Below are 18,040 nucleotides of genomic sequence, written 5' to 3'. Positions count from 1 at the left end.
CAAGTTCAAGGGCTAATTATCCACATGAACTGATCAGAGGATAGTTCAGAGGCCAGCAGTTTTTCAGTGGAAGGTCTCAGATAGGTGGCATCGATAATCAGAGAATTGATAATGCTGAAAACCTAAGCCAACTAAGTACGTTTTTCTGATGAATTCCACGATAACAGAAGAAATTAAAGGTTTCAAAAAGGGGGTATTAGACTCGGTGGCTCAATTTACAATGAATGATTTTATGATATGATCGATTACTATACAAAGACTAGTTTTATGTACAAAAAAATTGCATCGCCACGGGACACAGAAGATAAAGAAAGCGAAGGAGAAACCAATGACCGAAAACTGAAAATATGAACAAAAAACTGCAAAACCTAAGGTTCTTATGGCCGAAAAATTCTCACGGTTTTTGAAACCTGGAGCCGACAAAATGGACACCTGGAAACGGCAGAAGAGCACCTCCGGCAAAGTACATGACCACAAGGAACTATTGTTATGTCAACTTCAGAACTCAAGCAGACCCTGCAAACCCATGCTGCTTTTGCTGTATCAGCTTCTTTTGCTGCAACATCAGCCTTTTCCTGCAAATTAATTCAATAATATGAAAAATGAGAAATTCTTAGAACGTCAAAAGGATATGATGAATGTAATATGAAATGGCAAATAAGCCTCGGCATTCAGACTCTTAAGTTATTACTTTAGAAGTGATGCCACTTTCATGAGACCTATATTACAGATGCATTTTCTTCCAGCAAACGTGCTGTAGTAGAAGCAAAGCCGTGCAAAAGAAGCACAGTTGTCACAAACCTGTTCAAGCAAAAGTGAAGTCTGGGACTCTTTTAATTGTTCTTGCAGCGTTAATGTTTTTTGCAGTAGGGACTGCTTCTCCACATCCATATAAATCCCAGCAGCAGAGAGCATCTCTTGTACTGCTTGCACCAGTTCTGCAGGTGATACTCGGCCATACTGCAGGTCTTTGCCAGCTTGCGGCTGCCCACAAAGAAACCATTTTGAGTTTGATGCTTAAGAAAATCCAACCAATTTGACAGTGGATGAGAGTTGGAAAAAAAAAAAACTTGCGTCGAAGTATCTTCCAAATACCCAACAAGTAAAACATGACGGTAAAAAGAAGAAGGACAAAACATAATATTTGTATCCAACAGATTAAACATCAGGACCTCATGCAATGAAAAACAAAAACAAAACACTAAAGAGAAGCAAATAAACCAAACGAGGAAACAAAGAGATGAAATGTAGGTGATAATCCTCAGTCAAAGTTAACTACTGTTGCTCAAGGGCATATGGCTCTCGAAATAGTGGCATAGTCTTCCAAGAATTTGAGAGGATCAAGTATTACAGGATCATCCGTATGAGAAGAAAGCTTAAAAACTTAAAAGAAGGGAACAGCCTGCCAACGAAACATATAATGGTGAGTTGGTGACAGCATCAGAGGGGGACATACCTGAGAAGCTCTTGATTTGCCACTTCCAGAAGTTTCTGGCATGTCAATACGAGTTCTGCTGTGATCCATTGTACGAACATCATCCATAGACACCGGTAAAGTCTCACTTCCCATCGCTACACCTTTGAACGAGAAGACATGAGAAGATAGAAGAGGTTGCATAAAACCCAGTGAAGTCTCCACCTTGAATCTATACAATGCTTGGCCAGCTGACGGCCGGACATCCTCTGGAACTCTACCATATTTGAGCTTTTCTCCATTCTGAGACCGCCATGCCACTATCTCTCCAGCATAAAAGGGTCTCAATGGATGAAACTGTACTTGATGAACATCTTGGGGTAACAGTTCTTTACCTACCAAGCCATTGCTTCCACTGGTGGCTTCCATTTCTTGCTTGTCAGAACAAAGTTTCAAAAGATCAACGATTGCAGTTTCAGAGCCTCCAGGACAGACGAATAAAGATCCAATAGGTAAAGGAGTAGGGGACCCTAAGACCAGACTTACAACAATTGCAATAACGTCAAAAACAGAAATATAAGGTGGTGGTTCAGAAACTAATATACAGGTGTTAGTCCGGTTGATGAAGTAAAGTGTCTGATGCATGGATCCATTGACCCACTCTGGAATGATGGAATCCTTAGCAGCATGGGTAATGTCTACAGAATGTGGGAGGAGCAAAAAGCGAGTATGGAGGCACTTAACAAACTGCAACTTTTCCGCAACAGATTCTAATAAGTTTTGTATGGTTTCCACAGTTAAATGCTTAATTGCAGGAATGTAACTAGCCATGCTGTTTACAACTGTCCATACAGCACTCTGAAGTGACTTGCTCAACAGTTTCTCTCGAATGGCTACTATTGGAACTGATCCAATATGATCCAAAGTTTCCACATGTTCCTCGTGATCTAATTCCTACATCCATAGAGCCGATTTTGCATAAAGTTAAAACAACAGCAATTTTTGCCAAAACAAATAAAGGAAAATTAAAAGAAATTAAGTTTAAGAAGATCATGTTACCTCTATGACTACATCAGACAGCTTCTTGATTCCCAGAACAGTACAAAATCTCTCTGGAAGATCTGGGTGAATAAATCTTAACCTGGAAGGGTCAATGCACTTTACAAATCGGGATCCATGGGAATCAATATACACACAGGATTTCGCATGAACTAGTCTGCAGCTATCATCAGGGACTATTGCTGCTGATGTCCAATTGGGGCCATTAGACATGTCATCTGCAGTAACCCCCTCACAGATAAAATACAAAATTTCTAGCACAGCACGGAGTTCATTTGGATTTAGACGTTGATATCCACAAGTTTTCTGAAGATTCAAGAGAAGATCCCTTGCAGAGGCGATGGATAGCATGTCCTGAAGTCCCAAATCTTTTAAAATCTTCAAAAAGGGAAGATATGATGTAGGAAGTTCAAACGCAAATGGGGATAAGTTAATTGTTAGGCGGGCAAAAAGCAGGTTCGCAGTCACCAAGCGTGTACCATTTGCAGCAGGTATAAATGGTACTCTCTGTAAGTCCATTATATCTGCATAAAAAATTAGAAATGAAGAATTTATTATTCAAACCATACAATAAGGAGCCCTAATGGTAACAAAATATTTCTCAGTCCAGTCCACAAATCTGAAATGGAGTTTGCAAACAAAACATGAGGAGTCTACCTGAAGAAGAGAGAGAATTCCAAATCTTATCCAGGTACTTCAACACCTCACAAGAAGCTTCATCAACAGTCATCATACCAGACACAGTCGGCCAATGAGCAAGTGTGTCTTCACCACCATTTCTCCCAATAATCTGGGGCACAAAAGGATTTTAGCACAAGAATCATCATCTTGGATAAAACTAAAAGGACTACCAAAGTTACCTGCAAGTGCTTTATTACTGTAGGAAACGCTGGAGGGCTCCTAAGCTGGAGGGATCCCCAAGAGTAATCGGGAGGAACAACATTTTGTCTCGAAAGAATGGGAGCACAGCTCCAAGCCAGAGGCCAATCCCTTAGCAGAATAGCTTCACTATATGAAGTGAACACTCTCTTGCCACCTTTTTTTCCAGCAACATTTGGAAAGCCAAATTCAGCAGGTATGCATTTAATCTTTCCAAGGAGATCACAGAAGTTGTTGCCATAGAGGACAGCAAAGTTCGAGAAAATTGCTTCAACAACAGATCCAGCTAAAGTCCATACTTCCATAGAAACTTCACTCTGAGAGTTGGTTAGGTCGTCAAAATCATCCAAATCTCTGGATCTCATGCATTCACTTCCAAGAAATTCCACTCTTTTGGCACATTCAAGTATTACATCAGATTCTATTGCAGTTCGTAGGCCAGTTTTCCTTAAAATTCGAAGCCACCGATCAGCAAAAAACCTTTCTCCTGGAAACTTTTTCCTCTCACCAGAGAAAACAGATGTTAATAAAGCATCACCAGGATCAAACAAATCCTTGGGCTTATACAGATCTGTGCAAAACTCATCAGCATTCCTTACAAATTTAGTCTCCTTTAAAGCTTCAACTACAGCGGTATCCATTTGGAGGTCTTGCCAATTTGTGTAAAGATATATCAATATATCTTCCTTTTCAGGTTCAGGCTTACCTTCAAACCCAGGCAACCCAAACCTAATTAAAATCTGTTGATCATGCAATTCAGGGACTCCAAGTGCTCGAAGTAATGAAAATTCAACTGAATCAGTGGTATAGGAAAGACAACGTTCATCATAGGGCTTAAGGAATGAATTTGTGGAGATCATACACAGATCATCACTGATCAATTGTGTGTAAGAACCCACAACTGTTTTATAAATAGGAAGTGAACTCAAAACTTCAAGTTCTTCCCTTCTGTAATTAGAGCCATTAGACAAGAAATCATTAGCAAAAAGTGCAAAAAGTGCATCACAATTTGAAGCTGAAAGGGAAGTGACTTCAGAGAAATAGCCAGCATTTTTAGCTGCAACCAACTTAGAAGCAATAACTTGCCCTAATGATTGGTCAGGGGGAGGGAAGCAGTTGCTTGGGGCAGCACAATGTAAAAAACCTATATCAAATATAGGAATGTTGCAGTGATTCAGAAGTGATAACAACCAAGGGTGTTGGTTTTTAGCTACTTCAAAAGCTGAAATGTATGCTTGAATTGATTCAGATTCAGGCATATGATTGCTTCCAGTTGCACTCGTTTCCAAAGCATTTTCTTCTGAAGTTGGATCAATAAGAAGGGGTGGAATGAAGACCAAGTCACGCTCCCTAACACGGCATAAGATTGGCCGACCAAGAAAAGCAGGAATTAGAGGCCAATCATAAAAGAGCAAAAGATCTTCCGAAGAGCCGTTGAAGTTCTTCCAGAAGAGCCGTATCCATTCAGGAGAAGGACCACCTTCACCACCAGAGCTTGATTTATTATTCTCCCATGAAAACCAAGGAACCATATTTGAGCCCATTACATAACTCGCCCAGTTATCCTGAAAAACGAACTTCATATGACTGGCCAGTAAATGAAGAGAGAAACTTCGCAGTTTTAATAATGATTGTAGCACAACATTTGAAAATATGTCAGCGAGGATTGATCTATCCAATACTTTAGGATGAACAAACTTTTCAGCCAAGGAAACCATCAATGCCTGCTGCTCTGAATTCCCAACCCAAAGTTCAGTAAACCCCAACTTAGTTAAACGGTTTGCTGCAGTTGGACATGGCAAACCTTTGAGTTCAGCTGCTATCGATAGAAGATTCATGTCTCCATTTCCATAGATGCTGTTACTACTACCTGCAACCATGTTCCTCTGAACCAAGGGCCCCCCAGACCTACCAATATCCTCAACGACTCCCCGGCCAAAATCAAGTAAAGCCTTGCCCAAACTTGTCACCATCTCAATTGCATCTCCTGAACTGGTAGCATTCTGTGTAGAAGATGCTGGATAAGTATGCAAACTAGTAACTGACTGGGAAGCAGAACTCCCACCAACAACTTGGCTATCCCCTCTAGTGTTACTGTTGTCAACTGTCAGAGAATTTCCGGCTGAATTGAATGAATCTCCAATCTCAATATCAGACAAGCAATACTCAAGAACATCTGCATACATATCAATTGATCGGAGAACAATAGATGATGAAGAAGCTCTTAACAGATTCCGAACCATCTTTGGTTTCACTTCCCGAACTGTAATCCCCAGGGCTTGGATTTCGGTCACCAACTCCCAAGGTACTGAAAACACTGGGTAGTGCTCCTTTACAAAGCTGCAAACTGTAGCCGGAAGTAAGTTCCCACCCACCCCATGTCCAGGTTGTGAAAGAAACATACCCTCTTCAGCCTTGGCAAAATTTCCTGAGTAAAGCTGCCACACAGGAAGATCAACTATACGAGCATAAAAAGGACTTATCACCTGTTCAATTACACATTCCCAATCTGATTTAGGCACTTCAATTGAAGGTATACTGCCATCTCCTGGTTGTTTGGCCAAATTATGCCTGTTAGACCTCGGCCAAAAGGAATAAATTTGATCTCCATAGCCCTTCAAAGACAGGCTGACTGCAAGACCTGCACTTGATTCAGTTGCGGAACTAGAAGGATCTATTCTTAACCTCTGGATTTCCAATATCAATTCGATGTAGGAATCACGAACACATGACATCAGCTCTTTGTTCCAAGCTTCCATTAACAGATTTCCAGCATCCACACGTGCCTCTGCTGAAGAAGCTTCTTTGTCTTGATAATTAAAGAGAGAGCGACCTCCATTGTGACAAACCAGGAAGCATCCAAGAACAGTAACAGGTATATTTATACCTCCAGACAAAGGAAGAGGGGACATGATAGAACTCGTTAGACAAACATCAACAGGATAGCCATCTCGGGATATATGTGCTGCAACTCCAGCGACAGGTGTCAAGTTGTATGCCAGATAACGCCTGCAAAATAATAAGTGGAGCATCAAACATAGTTTTACATTTGCAGTGAAAGATCCAGAAAAAGGTATCTAATATCTAACTTTTTGCACCTATCAAGAGCCATATTTCTTGTTTGCCCAGATCCCAGGCTAAGTGCAACAAGCCATCGATCAACAACTCTTGCTTTGCCTTGGTTCAAGTTCACATCTATTACTTGCAATTTTGTTGCAGCATTGGAGCTATTAAATAATCGGGATATTTGGAACTTCCTCCATTTCTTTTCCGAAAATGGATTCCTCATGATAGCAGATGATGAATCAATGCTAACTGAATAGTCCTGACATGGCTGTGCACTTCCTTCCTCCCATGTGCAGATCGACACCTGATCATCCATAAAAATGTAAAAGGCTGTATAAAAAGCTACATGCGCAAGAAAAACTGAGCTCTAACAATACCTGCATTACTGACTTCAAGAATAAAAGTGATCTAGAAGAGTGCTCCAAAAATCTCTCAGTAATCTGCTTTATTTTTCTTAATCCAAACTCAAGTTCATTAATCAAACATTCAGATGATAGAGGCATGCGAATAATAGTAGAATCCGATGATGGCCATGGCATACTGTGGCCAATCAGCATAGGATTAAATTGATCACGAAACCGATCAGTTAAATTTGTACCTGAAAATCAAGCATTAATGAAGTTCAGTCTTCAAATCTACTCAGCAGAAGATAAAGCAATAGAGCAGCTAAAAAAGCATTGATCCAGGAAAGAATATAAGAGCTAAAAGAACATTGATCTGATCATAAAGGTAACCAGAAAAGTACAGACACGATAAAACTAATATGTGGAGCATCATACAACATAAGCAACTTAAAAGGAGGAATGATATATGAATAATTACCTGTCAGAGAAAACATTTTAGCTGCAGGAGTACAACTTGAAGGTGCAGCAAGCACTGAACCACGGGGATCAAACATATAAAAGTAGCCACCAGAAACAACAGAGAGGAGATCACAGACAAAATAGCAGCTAAGCAAAGCCAAACCATAGTTCACAGTAGCACCCCTTAGTCTCCATGGAGGTAAAAATTGGAGACTACTTACTTCCTCTCTACTCAAGTTCGCTCCTTCCAATATGGCTAATAAGGCCGGCCCTTGAAATTCTCCTAAACAATCACATATTTTTCAACAAAATTAGAATAAAGCCCAAGTTCATGGCAAGAATCCATGCAATTGACGCTTTGACCTAGGCATGATTAAAACTCCAGCGGTGACAAAAAGGGAAGGAAAGAAAAAGTGAAATGCACTGCTATTCTCCAAAAAAAAAATTACACTTATGTTTTCTTTTGATTAAAAATAAATTTACTCACCTCTGATTAAAAATGATATTAATAGTTACAAGGCCAAAAGTTTATTGAATTATTGAATTATCCCTTCTCTGTCTACCCATTCCAATACAATAACATATTCGGAACAATAAAAGTTTATAGAAAATTAACTTACCCATATTGTGCTGCAGCAAAGACTGCCGAGGATGTTCCCTCTTGTCAAAGATTAGGTGCAACTTATTAGCTTTGCAACAATCTGCCAACTCAAGCAGGTCAAACAATAACAAGTCATTGTCCCCATATGAAGCTAAAAGCTCTTTTATTCTAGCATAGTCCATGCACGGAATATCTTTGGTCATTTCATCATCAACTAAAGAGAGGCTACGAAGTGACTGTACCCCCAATCTATTTGCCAGATCATTGCTGATAGTTGGATGTACAAAATGTTTCCCCACAAGCGTACTGTGTTCCATCCATGGTGCATCATTATACACAAGATCGCCAGCATCCATCAGAACTCCAGAAAAATCTGGAATTAACATTGGAGTGTTTGAAGCTTCAAATGGTGGTTTCTCTGAGCAACAGTCTGCTACAGCATCAAGGACACAATGCGCAAAATTTAACTGATCTGTTGACAGTGGGAATCCTTTCACATCATTCTGCAAGCGTTGCAAGACATGCAAATAGTCCCATATATCAAAACTAATTCGTACGCCTAACTTTATCAGCAAATCTCTGAATTCCGATAATTCAGATGGGACAACATACAAGTATGGAGAAAATTTCACAGGCGAATCAAATGCAAGTGCATTTGGAACTACAAAGTTATCCCCGATCCAAACCCAGGAAACACCATGTAATGCTAATTCTAGGTCCGAAAATTCATCAGTGCCAATATATTCTTGCAATTTTGAATAGAGTGATGGAATTCCCTCACAAAGTGCAGCATCGACATCTTGGATATCAGTTGAATGTGATTTAAGCTGAAAATACAGCTTAGGTAGCTCAATCAACTGCGTGGACAAAACATTTATGTTCGGTGGATCCATCCAGCCAAGCTTTTTTTGTAGGTATGTCGAGCGGCATACACCATCTAGTATATGCATCGAGTAGGAAACCATAAACATCTGGGATTTAGGTCTCACATTGCTCGGGGATGCCACCTGGTTACTGGATTTCAACCATGGGATTCCTTTGAGAGGTGGATCAACACATACAGGACACCAAGCAATAGCCCTCATTTCAGACCAAAAGTCCTCTTCTGGTTTATCATCAATCAAGTTGTCAACAAAAGAATTTATCTCCAGATCATCAATTTTTATGTTCTCATTGCTCTTGGGAGACTCAATGTACATAACATCACCATCTTCGGTTCTAGTGTCGTTTTGGAAAACAGAATTCGTTGACTCATCAAGATTTCCTTCTTCCTCAGTTGAGAGCTTACATGATAGAGCATCTAAACAAACAAGTAACTTTCTCCCATAACTTAGTGTCTCTGAATCCCTTGAAAAATGCAGCAATGAAACTGATCTAGCACAATCAATTAAACCAGAATAGCCCAGAGTTTTTCTGAGACCAAGTGTATTCAATATATCCAGAGTTTCGGTATCTGAGAACTTGTCAGAAGGGAAAAAAACTTCTCCATGTAGCACCTTTCTTAAAGCAGTGACTCTAGGATCATAGAGCCTGCAAAAGTACAATAGATTTAAACAGCATTATATCCTTTCAGAGAAGCGATCGAAGGAAGATCATAAATGTATGACATTATGGTAAAAATAGTGTGTCAGTAAGTGGCCTGATCTATAAGTTGTTGCTATTATAAAGGCTCAAGTATTGAAGTTTGATTATAACAAGTATTTAGTTTAATCGAAGTTGCTCATCTGCACAAACCTTGAGGTAAAAAGATATATGAACACTAAATGGTAATAGAACATAAAACGTAATTGTAAAAGAAAAAAGCATACTAAAAGCAGAGAAGAAGAGAGATAATAAATTTAACACTAGATGTATTCTCCAAAGTCTCTTATCTGCTTTTTGTGACTTTATATGTAACGAACAGACTTTAAGACACCATCCCAACTCCATACTCAAGAAATTAAACAACAAAATATAAAGGCCATGAGTAGTTATACCGGGAAGGCTTCTGCCAAGATCCATCAGCCGCCAAAACAAAAGGTATTTCAGAAATTGCAGATTTCAAAGAATTATCCTCTTCAACTAAAACCTGCACTCCATGGAGAATGGCTGTAAGAGATCCTTGCTCTGATAGGAATTTTGACATACGGTTAAGCAAATGATCTCTGTAGAATTCCATCCTGGAGGGTTCTTCAATCTCTAAATATCTTCTCAAAATAATTTTTTCTTTCTCTGATTCCGTGCGTACAAAGTCATCACTCAGAAAATCCTCATGAATATCACCAGGTTTAAGCAATTTGACAGGATTACTCAAACTTACAAACTTTCTGCTCTTATATGACTCAAACATAGGAAGGTGTTTCATGATGTCAATATGCGTATCTTCCATTTTCTCTTCGATAAACCATTTGGACTGAAGAATGAAACTCCGAAGTTCATGCATCTCTCCTTCTGTTGCATCGTTAAAAAGCCCCTCAATGTTCTCTGGCTTACCTGCAACTGCCAGAAACGCATTCAATAAGCCAATTGCTGTTGGCAACTGCACAAATCTTTTCAACTGGGGATGATCTACTGCAAGGTCGTGCCTCAGGAAAACGCATCCTATTTTCAGCAACAAAGCTGACATCTTCTCACTCCACCCATCATCCTTTATTATGTTTGAATTATCAACTAGTTGCAAGAGACAATTGTTACCAACAGGCAATATTGGCCATTTAGAAAAAAGTGACAAGTCATCACAAGATGACCTCAAATAGCTCCAGAGAAGTCTTACCCACTCTACACTCGGTTGACCTTGCTGACCAGGAGCCCATGTCACCTGTTTTGCATGATGCCACTCTGCAGGAAGTATTCTTAAAAAGAGTTTCTCCAGTAAACGACATGACAGAAGAGAAATATTGGAGGCCTCGCTTTGGGCTATGTAACACAGCTTCTCATAAACTCCTCCAGGAATTGTGCAATCTACAAGTAGATTTGGAACCGAATCCTTGAGAAGATCATACTCATCCCCTCGTGCGATATATATTCTTTCCCCAATCCCCTTTTTGTCGATTATGGTAAATGAACCATCAGCAAGGGGTAATAAAGGCAAACCATACAAACCATACAAACCAGCAGATTGAACAGGCATCTTCAAGTCAAGTAAACAATATTCAAGGGCCAATACCATTGTGTTTCTATCCTTAAATTCCCGTTTCCTTCGAATTAACAAAGTCTTCAACAACTCTGGTGTCAAAAAATGCAAGGCAGGGCACACATCCATAAACCTCTCAACAATTGGCTTGGACACAGTGACCAGAGGTAGACCAGCATCTGATAATGCTTCAATAAGCTCATCAACCTTGTCGAAAGTAAAGTCAGGAAATATAGCTTGTTTGGTTGAGATCCACTGGCCTTCTCGAGCTTTTGTATATAATACACGAAGTCCACAATCAGCAATAAACATATAAAGTTCCCGCACCACTAAAGCCCAAGGTTCCAATCCTCTTGTTTTAGGCCAAAGTGAAAAGAACAACTCACATGGGCCAATTTCAGGTGCAATTTTCTCTAGCATATGCCCATAAGCAGGGGCAACTACTCCTTCAAGCAAGTACATATTCCAATCTGAGCGCTTCTTTCCACCACCAGCCATGTCATTACCAAACCAGATGTCCCTCCTATTTGACGATAACTCAAAATAAGCATTAACATGTGCTGGAAGACCAGTAGTAATTGGCAGTGGTAGAAAACAGAAAGCACGGCCCTCAAGATCTTTTCTATCTTCAGAGGGGCCTGGAGGGACTTGAAATAAATTGGAAGTAACAGCACAGGTCTCGTTGTTCTCCGAGATATCACTTGTTTGCAAGCCAACCTTGGAAGAGTATAAATATGCAGCAACACATGCCCAGGGGAAATAAGTATGAGACTTGTCACTAAAAACTGGGAATTTCTTCTTTGCCTGTCCACCGCCTATACACTCGGAGGTTATCCAGCTGTGTGATACATTACCAGATGAGCTTTCCTCTGTAATTATAACCTTCTGACACTTGTACGGCAAATCTTTATCTGCTGATTTTCTCAATTTCTTTAGAAATTGCTCTTTATCCATTCCATTATGCCGATTACCATAAAAAAGACTAAACACATCCTGTCGTGCATTGGATTCCATTTCAGGTTCACTATTGCAATGCTTGTTGACCCGATGTAAAAGTTGCATTTCATGTCCACTTCCTTCCTTTACAAAAACAGAGATGACTTTCACATTACGCAGAAAAAGTAACGTCTCAGAAACAACTTTTGCAAAGGAAGAAAAAAGGGACATGACATCTTCAGGTGCATATCCTTCTTTCTTTATTTGGCTTCGGGAAGCAGCACTAGCACTCCTAAGAGGAAACCGGAAAAGAGTTCCAGGAAATGGATGCTGCAAGTCACAGCCAAAGTGTAAAAAAGGAGAAAACTGATCAGGAAATTGTTCCATAATCTTTCTTCCAGAAAATTTTATCCTTAAGCCAGGGTGAGAGGGAGAGATCCCAGGTAGATTACAGGCATGAGGATCAAACATAACAATGTTTTCGCCAGAAACAAACGTGGGAATGTCTGTAAAATGGTAGACACAATTAAAACCCAGTCCAAATCTCCCTATAGCAAAAGGTTTTTCTAGCTTGCTCTCCTGGCCAATGCGTGAGATTGCATACAGATCTTGGGGACTGAAGACAGAGTCATTGAAACAGTACAACGCAGGGCCTTGCCAATCTGCCATTTCAGGTGAAAGTACTGAAGAAGTCCCATATTGAGTTTTGTCCAGAAGAAAGTTCACCTCAGAAGCTCCAGCATCCTCTGCATTTTGAACCAGCTCAAAAAGAATTCCAGGTCCATCTGCATACATTTCAAGTATGTGTTTAAGTCTAGTTGTCAGTGCTTCGTGCTGTCCAAAAGCTTCAGCAGCACCAGATAAACTCAGATTCATTGAATCAGCACTCTCAGCCAGCAATATCCTACGAAGAGAGCAGACACCAAGCTTCTCTGCAACATCAATAGATATGTTCCCATGCACAAATTTTTGAACTGTTCTCCTTGCATTAAGTGGCATATTAGATGAACCACCAAAAGGACTATCATGATCCTCTGACCCAAGCAACCAAGGGGCATCATTATAAACTAAGTCACCAGCAGGATATAATCTGCCTGATACATCTGGTAAATAAATTTTAACTTTCTGGTCATGTATCTGAACTTCAGCTAGATGCTGGACAATCAATAAGGCTGCTCGGATTTCCTGTGCGTCGAGAGGAGATGATCCTTTCTTCAAAGCCATTCTGCACAAAATATTAGCATAGTCTGTAGGCTTCAGGAATTCTCGAATGCCAAGCTCCAAAAATAGTTCCTTAAAAACTGCTAGATCGACAGGTATAACACGTATATAAGGAGCCAGATGAATGGGACCATTAAGGACAACCTCATCTACAGTTGCAAATCCATCTCCCACCCAAATCCACCGGCTTCCCTCAAGGACAGCCTTTACTATGTCCATCTCATCAGAACCAATCAAACCTGCCAGTATTGAATATATCCTAGGCATTGCCACAGCTAACTCCTGCCGAAGAACCTGATCATTCACAATCTCATTGTTTTTCCCAAGCTCCAGTAGTTGCGCGGCAATGACACTTCCACCTGGTGGAGAGGACCACCCAAGGCTAGACGATAGCGCTGTAGATGAGCACTCTCCATCTAGTATTCGCATGCTAGCTGAAACAAGCCACATGTCTGCTTGCAATCTCACAAGCTTTGGCGGAGCAACTGTGGATGACACAACAGGCCACGGCAAAGTTGGAAATGGAGCAGAAACTAAAACTGGGCACCAAGAGACCAGCCGAAGATCATTCCAGAACTTCTCAAGATCAGATTTTAAGTTACGAGGTCTGAATGCAGTTGCAGCTCGTGAGAACATTCTGTTCACTGTTCCTTGATCACCATTTAACAGATTGGGTATCCATTTCATTGCATTAACTTCTAAATATGACAGAAGCACCTTCCCTTTTAGATGTGCCTTTTGCTGATCCTCATGCATTAATTGTTCGACCTGTCGAGCACTTTGTATGACCGTCTCAGGGGTCACAGATGTTCTAAGGCCCAAACCTTGCAGCATGTCCAAAACACCAGGCTCTTGGAATGGACCGTAGGGAAAACTATCAGAATCATCTAATAGTGCATATAATTCTTCATTACGAGGATCATATAATGCAGTAGGACATCTAAGAGCACCACTCAGGGTTGGGAGAAATTCCAAGTTTCTCAAATATTCCCTGAACGATGTGTCCTCAACACACAGCTGTGGTAGGTTTTGTAGAATGGATAGAACAATGTTGTTCCGTACCTCAGGTTGCAGCTCCCCAACTCTATTCAAAACCTGCTGCTTATAGAAGAGTGCCTTCCCCATCCTTTCAATACCATAGTAGCTTAACAGAATCTGCAGCTCAGTATCTGAGCTAATAAGGAACTCAGCTCCAAGGAAGCACTCAGGAATGTCTAACGGTGGTAAGTACTTTCGCGGACTTTCAAGATCTGAGAATTGGAAACTTTGAGTAGACCCTCCACCATACACTTTATAGATAGGCAGCCTCTTGCAATTACGTATGGCAGACTCATTCAAACAGGCTCCAAAATACCACTTCGGGTCAAGAAGAAATGAACGAAGTTCATCCCTCTCTTCCGCTTCCAGACTATGAAAACATGTTGCTATGGTGCCACAATTCAAAGAGACAACATCAAATATGGATTCGACAAGGCCTGTAGCATTACCATCACTTACATAATGAAATAAATCTGAGTGTTCAACTCCATAATTTGGGTTCAGAATCTTGCAACCAATTTTAACAAGTACGCCTTGCACCTTGTCTGAAAGCTTTTCTGCATTCATCAATTTTGACTCTCTAGAGGCTCTATACAGATGGCCAGAAGTAGAGGGCAAAATAGGCCAATCACTAAAAATAGACAACTTATCGCATTGACTCCGAAGATATTGCCAGAATAGCACAAACCATGAAGAAGTAGGTTGATTATGACAAGACTCTGGGTCCCAGAGCACTTTGCTTTTATACTGCCAGTCAGCAGGTACAAATCTTGGATAAAATTGAAGAAAGTACTGAACATTGAAAATAACAAGGTTTGCCTTTGAGGACTTCGCTATAGCAGAGAGTCTATGTAGTAGATTGATAGGAATATCCCGATCAACTATTCTATCATATATTTGTTGAAGCAGCCTGAACTCTAAATCACTGCAAATGAAATAGGAAATTCCTTTTGAGGCTTCTGATAACAATCCAAATTCACCATTTGCCAATGGAAGCAAAGGCAGATTATAAGCATGTGTCCCAACATCTGCATCAAGCAAATCTTCAAGACAATATTCCAACAATACAAGCTTGTAAGCTTTACCAAAAGTAGAAAGAAATCTGCACTCCCTGAGGAAACAACGTACTGTATCAGGAGTGACCACCTTCTGCCTATAAGTGGAAGCATATTTCAAGAGCATGTCAAATAAATTGTTAGGCAAACCCACAATAGGCATTCCTAGCTCAATCAGGGCCTCACCAAGTTCCTTACTCTTAGTAACTTCCTGATCATGTAGAAAAGCTTCGACAGGTGCCACCCATTTTCCAACTTCAAGTTCCGAATATAACACAGGAGCATTAGAAATGTTTCTGTATATATGCTGAACAAGAATATTCCATGGCTCTTCAAAAGAACCACTTGGCCATAAGGAATAGTACAATTTCCTCGAATCTAGCAGTCCTCGTATGCCCAGAAGAAGTTGTGTAAATGCAGGCGCCACAACCTCTTCTAGAAGAAGCCTGTTCCAGACGGAACGAATTTTTCCACTTCTGTCCATATCAGCCCCATACCAGATGCCACGACGATTCGATGAAACCTCAAAGTATCCATTCACTTGTACACTCAAACCAGTTCTTACAGGCAGAGGAAGGAAACAGAATGCCTGACCTAGCCTAAGAGCATCATTCTGTTTAAAATCACATTTCACTAGTATCAGTTCATTTGGATCTTATAAAGAAGAAACGACATAACAACAAGTATGACTGAAACTAACTCAACGAAATAGAAAAGGCATAGACAAATTTGTTATGGCAACTGACCTGTTCTGAATTATCTGTGATGCAAGCAGCAACTGATGCCCACGGCAGCAAGTGCATATCATATTCCTTAGAAGCAGTAGCTGCAAATTTGCCAATCCTACTGGATGTGGATGCCAGTGCTTGTACAAGATAAAACCTATCTGTCTTCTTCTGTGATTGGGTCCCTATCATTGCCTCCCTTACAAAGTCCACTGAATAGCAGTCCACCTGACTCTCTGTAGAATTTACCGACTTGGGAAATCTCAACACTGCCTGCCGATGCCGAACAATATCATCACTTGCAGAACTGACAGAGCACGAATAAAGCTTCCTCGGCTCAGAGTCCTGGGCGTCCCACACATACATTTCGATGCGCAAGACACTTTTGAGGAAAAGCAATGTGAAAACGCCTTCCTCATACAGTTGAAGCAACAAGGAAGAAAGGTCGTCTTCGGAATATTCTTGCCTGGAAAGCTTACTGGTCGCAGCCTGCTCCGCATTCCTCAAAGGGAACCGGAATAGAGTCCCGGAAAAGGGCGTTTTCATGTCGCAGCCAAAAGCACAGTAAGGAAAGAACTGGTCTCTATATACAGAAATGGCTGAAGAAGAAACATAGTCAATTCTCTTCCCGGGATTGGAAGCCGAAACCTTTGGAAGGAAAATGCCTTGGGGATCAAACAACACCACATATTTCCCACTCACAAACGACGGCAAATCAGTTAAATGGTACACTGAGTTGAATCCAACCCTAAAAAATCACACGAAATCAGTACACAACTCTCTTTTTCCCGCCAACACTACTATCCCTGACCTAATTAAAACCTAATGTGCCATTCATGACCGAATGTAAGTAAAGTTAGCAAGTAGAAGAGAGCTAAAGAATCAACAACTTACCCAAAGCGACCGGTCTTCGAGGCCTGGCCGTGCTTGCTGCTCCCTCCGATCCTCGAAATGCTAACGAAATCCTCCTCAGTGAAAACGGCGTCGTTATAGGCCAAGAGCGAAGGCCCCTGCCAGGGCGCCAATGTCTCCGATAGAAGGGAGTCGGAACCGTGGAGGCGGCGGTCTAGGCAGAGACGAACGACGGTGGCGCCGGCATCGTCAGCATTCTGAATCAACTCTTTGAGTACGGTGGTTCCCTCGGGGTAGTTGAGCAAAACCTCCCGGATTCGCCTGGTAAGGTCAACCTTTTGACCGAAGTCTTCTAGAAATATCGACTCCGGTGACGGAGACTCCATTGTTGGTTTAGGCTCTCTCGCCTTCTTACTTAGAAACCATCGCCTGTGGAATTTGGAATATTTATAGGGAACCTGAGAGTGAAGCAAGGTAAAGGCGGTGGCGTTCCTACTGTGAAGAGAGAATTTTGATGAAATTGGGATTAATCGACCAAGGGGGCAAAGGGGCCAGGGATTTACTATTTTCTCGCAGAAGAGATAATTTACGGGCAAAAGTAAATAATTGTATTGGAATGTTTATCAATCTTTGAGTACACCACTATACATTAGTCTTTTTCCTTTGTTCTTTTTTTTTTTTGGTCAAATAGAGCATTCATCAACACAATATATTTCAAATCAACAGAATACATCTTAAGACGTGCATAAAAAAGTAAGAGTTATAGGTTCACAAACCCGATAAATAACTGTCTCATTAACTTGCATTTATTTGTGTAAACAAAATAACAAACTGAAACTTAAAAATAACTCTAAATATTATCACAGAAAGACTAAAGATTTGTCCACTATCATTCTCCGTACTCAAGTAGTCTGCACATTTGTTATTTTGTGTCATATATAACGACATTACAACATTAGAATGTCCATGACCAAAAAAAAAGATTTTTTGAACTACTATTTACTCATGTAGGTCGGCCATATATTGTAGTTGTCATCGTTACCATACAACGAAATCAGCAAGATCATTCAATGCCTCGGTATAAGGTCAAACTACTTACGAGACATATATTTAGTTTCTTATTGTGTAAGTTTCATAATTCAATGAGTCCTTTTTAAGCAATCATCATCGAAAACTCAATACCTAAATCCCGTAAGCACCCTTAATCACACTTCCAAGCAGGCGGAACCACCAACACAAACACGAAAAAACTTGAGCATAATGCCAGTCGCAAGAACAA

At 40.6% G+C, this 18,040-nt stretch overlaps 1 protein-coding gene across 2 annotated transcripts; it reads right to left on the bottom strand.

Annotated features, from left to right (window-relative positions):
• Window positions 1-171: 171 nt before the first annotated feature.
• Window positions 172-17,350, bottom strand: LOC112196900 (sacsin). 2 transcript variants are annotated; one of them, XM_040517880.1, is made up of 13 exons: window positions 16,804-17,350; window positions 15,931-16,657; window positions 9,799-15,797; window positions 7,842-9,352; window positions 7,241-7,504; window positions 6,796-7,016; window positions 6,442-6,722; window positions 3,334-6,361; window positions 3,131-3,263; window positions 2,474-2,997; window positions 1,457-2,368; window positions 802-984; window positions 172-575 (listed from the first exon to the last, which is right to left on the bottom strand). In XM_040517880.1, the coding sequence occupies exons 1-13, from the start codon at window positions 17,145-17,147 to the stop codon at window positions 378-380; spliced, it is 14,325 nt and encodes a 4,774-aa protein (XP_040373814.1). In that variant the 5' UTR covers window positions 17,148-17,350; the 3' UTR covers window positions 172-377. The 2 variants fall into 2 exon arrangements, with proteins under 2 accessions (XP_040373814.1, XP_024193140.1); XM_024337372.2 differs by having other exon boundaries at window positions 6,451-6,722.
• Between the last annotated feature and the right edge of the window lie 690 nt (window positions 17,351-18,040).

The sequence above is a fragment of the Rosa chinensis genome, chromosome 4 (genome assembly GCF_002994745.2).
Source record: "Rosa chinensis cultivar Old Blush chromosome 4, RchiOBHm-V2, whole genome shotgun sequence".
NCBI lineage: Eukaryota > Viridiplantae > Streptophyta > Magnoliopsida > Rosales > Rosaceae > Rosa > Rosa chinensis.
Note: the sequence above shows the minus strand (reverse complement) of the source record. Positions and strands in the feature narration are given on the sequence as shown.

Coding starts and splice junctions, on each gene's coding strand:
- LOC112196900 (XM_040517880.1), bottom strand. CDS start 17,147: ATGGAGTCTCCGTCACCGGAGTCGATATTTCTAGAAGACTTCGGTCAA. Junction 2,998..3,130: donor GAATTCTCTCTCTTCTTCAG/GTAGACTCCTCA, acceptor TTTTTTATGCAG/ATATAATGGACTTACAGAGA. Junction 576..801: donor CTTCACTTTTGCTTGAACAG/GTTTGTGACAAC, acceptor ATTAATTTGCAG/GAAAAGGCTGATGTTGCAGC.